The 8,132-nt window shown below is 66.2% G+C and overlaps 1 protein-coding gene across 1 annotated transcript; it reads left to right on the forward strand.

Annotated features, from left to right (window-relative positions):
- Window positions 1-4,190: 4,190 nt before the first annotated feature.
- GOLGA7B (golgin A7 family member B) lies at window positions 4,191-8,027 on the forward strand. Its single transcript, XM_054831803.1, has 5 exons — window positions 4,191-4,356; window positions 5,525-5,650; window positions 6,027-6,179; window positions 6,343-6,444; window positions 6,564-8,027. Exons 1-5 carry the CDS (start codon window positions 4,345-4,347, stop codon window positions 6,666-6,668), a joined length of 498 nt encoding a protein of 165 aa, XP_054687778.1. The 5' UTR covers window positions 4,191-4,344; the 3' UTR covers window positions 6,669-8,027.
- The last annotated feature ends 105 nt before the right edge of the window (window positions 8,028-8,132 follow it).

Below are 8,132 nucleotides of genomic sequence, written 5' to 3' on the forward strand. Positions count from 1 at the left end.
AAGAGGACATCCCCTGGGGGTGCCCCCTCACCGCCTCGGGCCCTCCCCAGGGACCTGTGCCTGGTTGTAGCACAGAGCAGATCTGAGCCAGGGGAGTAGGAAGCTCCCGGGAAATGAGATGCTGAGCAGGGTCCTGGCCGCCTCTTTCCGTCCTCCCCCATGGTGTCCCCACTCCCTCTCCCGCTGCAGCTTTGAGCGCTACTGACCTTGTTTCTGTGGGCAGAGGCGCATTCCCTGGGCCTGGGTGGGCTGGGTGGGCTCCCTCCCATCCTCTTGTCATCCCCATCTTCTCATCCTCCCTGTCCCAGCCCCATCCCAGGCTCCTGGGACCCCTGGCTCCCAGGCTGCATTAGTGCCGGGCATGGGCTGCACCCACCGCAGAGCAGGGACCCTTGGGAGGGGACAGCATGCTGGGGCTGGCCGTGCAGGGACATGCGTCCTGGCGTGCCTGGCAGCTCCCGGGGGAGAGCACCCTGCCATGGGGGGAATGCGGGACTGGCTGCACGGCTCTGCGGGGGAGGCCTTGCCTGGGGGTGGCCGAGGGAGGTTGGGGCATGGCTGGAGGCACCGTGGGGCTAAGCTGGCCCGGGGGTGCGGGACTGGTGGGGCAGACAGCAGGCAAGGGCAGCGGTGGCCATGCACTTGCCTTGCGCCCACACACGTTCCCACTCACCCGGCAGCCCCAGGAATGCAGCTGGCAGTGCTCCCAGCCCAGCTGCGGGGCCGAGGCTGCCTTGGCACCCTCCCAGTCCCCCCGGCAGCTCCTGGCCCTGCCCGGCTCCCGCCAGCCTGCACACAAACCCCCTGTTCACTGTCAGTCCCCCCGGCCCTGGCCCCCGCTCCCGTCTGCAGGGTAGGGAGGGGGCACGTCCCATGTGGGGACCCCTCTGGCGAAGAGCCCCTTTGCCTCACAGCATGGCACCATGCATGGGGACCCTCTCTGCAATGCTGCTCGTCCCCCCCGACCCGCCAGGAAGGTGGGAAAAGCCACCCACGTCTGCTCCCAGCACAGCCCGTTCCCAGCATGGGGCAATCCTCGCACAGCCCCGGCTCCCTGCTGGCACCTTTGCCAAAGCTGGACCTCGGCACCTTGCTCTGAAACCTCATCACCCTCTGCTTGTCTGTTTGCAGGAGGTGCTGTGTGTTCCCCCGTGCACTCCTGTGGGGTGCGCTGGGGGGCTGTCCCCACCCTCTGCAGGGGTTTCCAGAGCAATGGGGTCCTGGCACTACCCACTGGGATGGACACAGCTGGACATGGCAGTGCTGTGGGCGCTGCAGAAGGGTGCTCATCCTCAGGGTGCCCAGGCTGTAGGGCTGGTGGGTTCCAGTTTGAGGCAGTCTCCATGTCCTGCATCAAAGAGCAGGCTGGGGCACTTGGAGCTGTTTTTCAGCAGCTCCTAGTGTGGGGGACGTGCCCCCCCACCATACTGGTGCACACACCTGGTGTCTCCCAGGAAAGGTTATCAGCTAATCACCCTGCCCGCTGTCCCCGTATGCCTCCCAAATGTCACCGTTGTCCCTGCTGGGGTGGTGACCTCATGCTCCCCCCCATTAATGAAAGCCCCCCCAGCGCCATGTGAAGCAGCTGTCAGGGCCTGGCCCTGCCATGGCCCCTTTGAAGTGGAGCTGGAGCTGCTGACAACCCTGACAGGCTGGGGAGGGGGCTTGGCACGCAGTGGGTGCAGGATGGGGCCCCAGGGGTTGGTCCCAGGCTGGTCGCAGGGTTCCATCTGTCCTCCATGGCCCCCAGCCACAGTGTGGGGACTGCAGGGAGGGTCAGGGTGCCAGGATGCGGTGCAGTGCTGTGCGTCCGTGGACACACGGGGGACAGCCCCTTGTCCTGGCCTCGGAGCCAAGTGCAGGGGCTGGACCAGGGGCACTGCTGGGCCATGGCTGTCATGCTGATGGGCATGGGCACACTGGCTGTGAGGGGACGGCCATAAGGGCCCCAAGCGTGCCCCACACCTGTCCTGTGCGGCTGGGGGCAGGGGCTCTGGGCAGTCAGCCATAGCTGGGGGCACAAGGAGGTCTGCAGGATCTGTCTGTGGGACAGATCAGAGCCCCCTTGCCCCAGGAGCAGAGAGGACCCAGGCAGGGGAGTAAAGGCAGTTCTGGCAGCAGCCATGCATGCGGTACCCATCCCTGCTGCCAGGCAGCCTAAAAATAGCCCCTCGGGGCTCAGCAGATGGAGCAGAAGGGCCACAGTCCTGTTGCTGCAGGTACCCTGCCAGCCCCTGGCAGTGCTGGGGGGGGCAGCAGGGCCATGCAGCACTTTGGAGCTGCCCTGAGCCCCCACTACCCCTTCTCCTACTGCCTAGGATCCTGTCAGCTATGCCAGCGCCCCTCCACTTCTGCCCTGCCCTGCTGGGAGCCATGGCATGGCACCATGTGGCTTGGCATGGCATGGCATGGTGTGGCGTGGCATGGCAACAGCCTATCCCTTCTGCATGGAAACCAGCAGGGTCTGTCCCTGCTCTGGTTAAAACTGGAAAGCCCATGATGGTGCATCCTGCATGGGGGTCTGGCAGGCCCCAGTGGGCTCTGGAGATGCTGAGGGCTGTGGGCACCACAGGCAGGGCCAGGGGCTGTGCGGGGATGGGGAGCACTGTGGGGCAGGTCCAGGCTACGTCTTGCCTGTGTGTGCGGATGGGGAGCACTGTGGGGCAGGTCCAGGCTGTCTGTGTCCTGCCTGCCACCGGGCAAGGCTTGCTCCTGGCTAGTATGACTGGCAGAAGGTGGCTCCCTATGATGGGGTGGAGATGTCCTACTAAAGGACACTCCTTGACACATGCCTTGGTCCTGCAGACAGCAAGTTCATGGCTTTTGAGGCAATTGGAACCCGGAACCGAGGGTCCAGTACCTAGGCTGGGTTGGTGCAGCCAGAGGAGAGACATCCCTGGGGCAGCACCGCAGGGTGGAGGCAGATGGGCACAGCCTGGGGCAGCAGGGACAGCTGGGCCCCCCCCGGCTGCTCTTGGCCCCTCGCCGTGGCGTGGGAGAGCAAACTTCATCTCCTGGCAGGCACAGCATTGCCATGGCAACTGGCAGGGCGCTGCCAGGCGGGCAGGCGAGCCCTGACGTGGTGGTGACACACAGCACGGGAAGGAGCCGAGATGCAGGGCCTGTGTTTGGGGGCATCCAGGGTCACGCTTGGGTGTGTGAGCGTGTGCCTGGGTGCGTGCCTGGGTGTGCATGAGGGTGCAGGCAGATGTGGGCATCTGAGTGCATGCACTAATGCCTGCATCTGTGAGCATGCACGTGTGTGTGTACATGGGACAGTTCACCCTTCCCCCCCAGGGGGTCCTTTGGCTCTGTGTCACTGCCTGGGCAGCGTGTACCCCACTGCTCTGGGGTGTAGGCTGGCAGGGCTGCTCTGAACAACGGGAGCAGCAGGTTCTTCCTGAGACTGGGAGCCAGACCTCTGTTTTGTCAGGGCCCCTGTGCCACAGGCAGCCGGCCGTGCTGTGTTAGCAGCCTGAGCAGACGTGCTGTGTTAGCAGCCTGAGCAGACGTGCTGGCAGGGCCCCGCGCTGCCTTCAGCATCGCCCAGGTGTTGAGGGAAGGGCTGGCTGCTCTCCTGCCTGATGAGGGCCCTGTGCCCAGCCATCGCATCCCTCCTGCCTCATCATGGCCCCAGCTGTGAGCACCCTCTCCTTCGCCTCTCAGGAGAGCCTCTGTCCCCCCCCCCGCCCCGTTTGGCACTTCTCTAACTCTAATTGAGCTGTCAATGGGGAGAGATAACAGGGAATTCGTTAGCTCTCCTCTTTGATGTCTGCCCGAGCTGCGATTGCAGCACCGGCTCCAGAGCGCAGCGCCAGCTGCAAATCCTTCGCAAACAAACCGCTTCAGACGAGGCCCCTCGGCACGGCAGGCTGCCAGCCCCACGGTCGTCCCCCCCCAGATCCCCACCGGGCCAGCCCCACATCCGCCCAGGCCCCGGTTACCTCCAGCAGCACCCCCTCGGCAGCCAGTTCCCCCCAGGGACCTACAGCCGCATCCCCTTGGCAGTGCCGGCCGGACCCCCGAGACCTAAAGCAGCAGCCCCCCTTCGATGCCCCCCTTCAATGCCCCCCGCTGGGGCCAGCCCCGGGGCAGCCCGGTCCTTCGGGGGCTCCGTGCCGGTGGCGGCGGGCGCCCATCCCCGCCGCCTCGGGGCGGGCCGTGGCGGTCCGGGCGGCTGCGCACACGGGGCGGCCGGGCCCGCCTCCGCCGCTCGGCACAGCAGCACCGCGGACAGCGCCGGTCCCCCCCGCGCGGCTCGGCACGGCCCCGGTGACAGCGCCGGTTCCCCCGTCCCCGGCACGGCACGGCCCAGCCCCGCCCGGCCCGGGCGCACGCCGCGCCATGGCCACGGAGGTGGGTGCGCGGTGGCACGGCGGAGGGCACCCCGGCGGCGGGCACCTCCCGGCGCCGGGCTGCGGCGGAGCTCCCCCGCTCTGCCCTCCTCTGCCCGCCGCCATCGGCTGGCTGGGCGCGGGGGGAAGGGGTCGGCGTGGGGTGCACCGGTGTGGGAGGGCAGCGTGGGGCTGGGGTCCGCGTGGGGTGGACTGGGGAGTTGGTCAGTGTGGGGCTGGGAGGGGTGCGCGTTCTGTGCGTGTGCACAGAAAGACCGGTGTGTATGTGGGGTGCCTGGAGGAGTGGGGGGGTGTGGGGTGCCCTTATTGGAGGGAGCAGTGTGGGTCTGGGGTGGGGTGCCCCGGGAGAAGGGGTGGCTGTGGAGCTGGGAGTCCTGCTCCCAAGTGCCGTGGTTGGGACATGGGACGGGGGCCGAGGGTCTGTGGGCACACAGCAGGAGGTGGCCCCATGTCACCCAAGGGGAAGCGCAGGGAGGGGCCTGACACCCGTCCTTGGCACAACCTGGCCCCTCCATCCTCCTCTCCAGCCCCCCACAGCTGCTCCACGGCTCAGACCCCTGGGGGCTCACATGTGCCCTCGTACCCCATGGGGTGCCAGGGCTGCCGGGGCTGGGCTGGGCGCCTGCCACTGGGGCTACCGATCCCTTTTGTGCAGCCGCCCTGCTGCAGCCTGCCCACCCGCTGCGCTGCCGCTGCAGACCCGCTGCCTGACCCCTGCTCCTGCTTGGCTCCTTCCCTCCTCCCGCCTGCACGCTGTTGGGGCAGCTGCATGCTGGGGTGCTGCTGGGGACGGAGGGCTGTCCCCTCCCCGGACCGTGGCCCACTGGGGACACACACCGATTGTGCAGCAGCTGGTGCAGGCAAGGCTAGACACTGGCCCAAGGCAGGAAGCACACAAACTCGCCCATGCTCCGAGTAGGGGGCTGCCGCGGCATCCTCTCCTTGCTGCCGCCCTCACCTCGCACTTGGCCTTGCACCTCCTGTGCCAAGCTGTGCTCATGGCATGACACAGCCTGTGCTGGGGGCTCCCCTGCCTTGGGGGGTGCAAGCCTGTAGCCCTCATGCCCTGATGCTGGGGGAATGGCATTGCCTCCAGGGTCCCCAGACCCCAGCAGGGATGCCTGTCGCGCAACGTCTGTGGCCCCCCAGCTCATCCCACCGCTCTCCAGGTGCATAGCCTGCAGGAGCTGCGGCGCAGTGCGTCCCTGGCCACCAAGGTCTTCGTGCAGCGGGATTACAGCGATGGGACCACGTGCCAGTTCCAGACAAAGTTCCCCCCAGAGCTGGAGAGCCGGGTAGGGAGCCTGGCAGGCCAACAGAGTGGGGGGTGCCCTAAGTTGGTGCCCTGTGGGGGGGGTCAGAGGGGAGAGGGGTCTGAAAGAGTGGGGCTCCAACAGGGTGTTGTATGGACCTGGGCCAGCGGATGCTGCTGGGTGCATGCAATCACAGCCACCTTGCCCAGTGTGCAAGGGCTTGGGTGCTTCTGGGGACTGGGAGACTCTGGTGATGGGCTGCAGACTCAGCAGGTCTTGGCATGGGTGGGTGGTGGGCAGGTCCGAGGGAGCTGAGGAGAGGGTTAAGTGCTCCCCAAGTTGCTCCAGGGATGGGGACTGTGCAGCGCAGGGGGTCAGTCTCTGGCCAGACTCATCTTCACCCCAGTTTCTGCTCTAGATCGAGCGGCACCTCTTTGAGGAAACCGTGAAAACTCTTAATGGCTTCTACGCTGAGGCGGAGAAGATCGGGGGCAGCTCGTACCTGGAGGGGTGCCTGGCCTGCACCACCGCCTATTTCATCTTCCTCTGCATGGAGACACACTACGAGAAGGTGCTGAGGTCCAGGGGAGGGCTTGGGGACAGGCACAGCTGGCAGGGGGCATGGGGATGGCACACGGAGCAGGGGGGGCTGGAGGCCAGAGCAGGCATTCCTAGGCTGCAGTGGGGGGACATCAGTGCTGGCAGGCCCTGAGTGTCCCTCCATGTGCCAGCAGGTCCTGAAGAAGATTTCCAAGTACATTCAGGAGCAAAATGAGAAGATCTATGCACCACGGGGGCTGCTGCTCACCGACCCCCTGGAGCGTGGCATGAGAGTCGTATCCTCTGGGCATTGGGGTGCTGGGGGGCAGAAAAAGGGTGAGGGATGGGGGAGTGGGTGCTGGGCAATTGGATTTGTGACTGGTATATCCCATAGATGATCCTTAGCAAGGCCCAGATCGAGATCTCCATCTACGAGGATCGGTGCAGCAGCGGCAGCTCCAGCAGTGGCAGCTCCAGCAGCAGCAGCGGTGGCGGGGGTGGCGGGGTGGGGGGCCGGTGACTGGCAGGGAGTCCCTGCAGGGACTCGTACTGCCGGGACATTGGCCTCTCCGAGCTCCGCAGGCTGCACTACCAGAGCACCCGCTTCTGAGCCCGGGGTGGGTGGGAGGGGGAGGCTGGGGCTGCCCACCCCCCTCTGTGCCCCCCACAGTTGCTCTGCCCCTGATCAGACCCACTGTGGGCAGGGGCTGGTGCTGGGGCATCTCAGGTACTTCCCACTGAGCCAAACTGGTGCCAAGGGGCTCCCACGGCCCTCTGGGTGCTTGGTGCTGCTGTCCCTGCCCCAAATGAACGAGCTTGCCCTGCCATGGGCAGCCCCAGCTGGCAATGTCCTGCATGCCATGCATCGGGGAACAGCAGCACAGGCAGCGCTAAGGGGGGGGACACACTTATCCCCACACCCACAGGCACTGCCAGCCCTTGCTGCACTCCCTCCCTGGGGTGTCTCGCTCTTGGTGCTGCAGGGTGGGCTCAGCTGCTGCGTGCCCACGGCCCAGGGTGCCTGGCAGAGCCCTGGTACCACTTCATCTGCATGATGGTGCCGTGCACTCACCCCAGCACTGCCCCATGCACTGCCTGTTGCTGCTTCCCAGCCCTGGCCAGATGCCATCATCCATCTGGCAGTGGCATCCCCACCAGTAGCATCCTCCAGCACTACCCATGACACTGGGCACTTGCTTCTGCTCCCTGCCTGACCTGGTGCCATCCCCAGCTGGACCCAGAAAGCTCCCCAGCCTCGAGCCTTGTGCCCAGGGCAGGGAGATGCAGTGCTGGGCAGGCTCCTGCCCTTGTGCTGCGTGCCTCAGGCTCGTGCATGGCCCAGCATAGCGGCGGTTTACTGTGGCATGGGTGAGCCAGGCTCCCTACCCAGTCCCTGCAGAATCTGCCCACACCTGGCTGCCAGCAGCCCCCTGCCTGCTCTGCCCCAATGCAGGGAGGGTGCCCAATAGAGCAGCTCCACCAGGACCCTTCCTCTCCCACTACTCAGCCCCCCCCCGCCCAGACATCCTGCATGCATCTGCCACGAGCACCCTGATTCTCAGCCTGGCCTGTGGTGGGGACACTGAGGGGCACCTGGACCCAGCTGCAAGGTGTGGGGAGTTCATGGGCCAGGGTCAGATGGGGGGAATAGGAGCATCCCTGTGACATCCAGCACCCTGAGGAGAAGAGTCCCTACCTGGGTGCAGGGCTGATCTGAGATGGCATTGCTCTCCCTGAAGTCCTGGAAGGAGGACCCTGCCCCGTGGGACTCCCTTTGGCTCGGTCGTGGCATGTGTGTGGGGTGGCCCTGGCCCTGCCATTCCCACTGGGGCCCCCCTGCATGGAGACCTTCCTCAATAAACCCCATGCTTCACCCCCCACTGCCTGCCCTGTGTCCTCCTGCATCAGAGGGGGGAGTGGGGCAATGCTGGGGGGCACAGAGCCAGACTGGGCTGGGTATCCCCCAGCACACCGGTGTGCACAG

The sequence above is a fragment of the Grus americana genome, chromosome 7, assembly GCF_028858705.1.
Source record: "Grus americana isolate bGruAme1 chromosome 7, bGruAme1.mat, whole genome shotgun sequence".
Taxonomy (NCBI): domain Eukaryota; kingdom Metazoa; phylum Chordata; class Aves; order Gruiformes; family Gruidae; genus Grus; species Grus americana.

Bases quoted from the DNA above. Each gene is read 5' to 3' on its own strand.
- GOLGA7B (XM_054831803.1), top strand. The intron at 5,651-6,026 runs GTAGGGAGCCTG...TTTCTGCTCTAG, and splicing joins CCCCAGAGCTGGAGAGCCGG to ATCGAGCGGCACCTCTTTGA. The intron at 6,180-6,342 runs GTGCTGAGGTCC...ATGTGCCAGCAG, and splicing joins TGGAGACACACTACGAGAAG to GTCCTGAAGAAGATTTCCAA.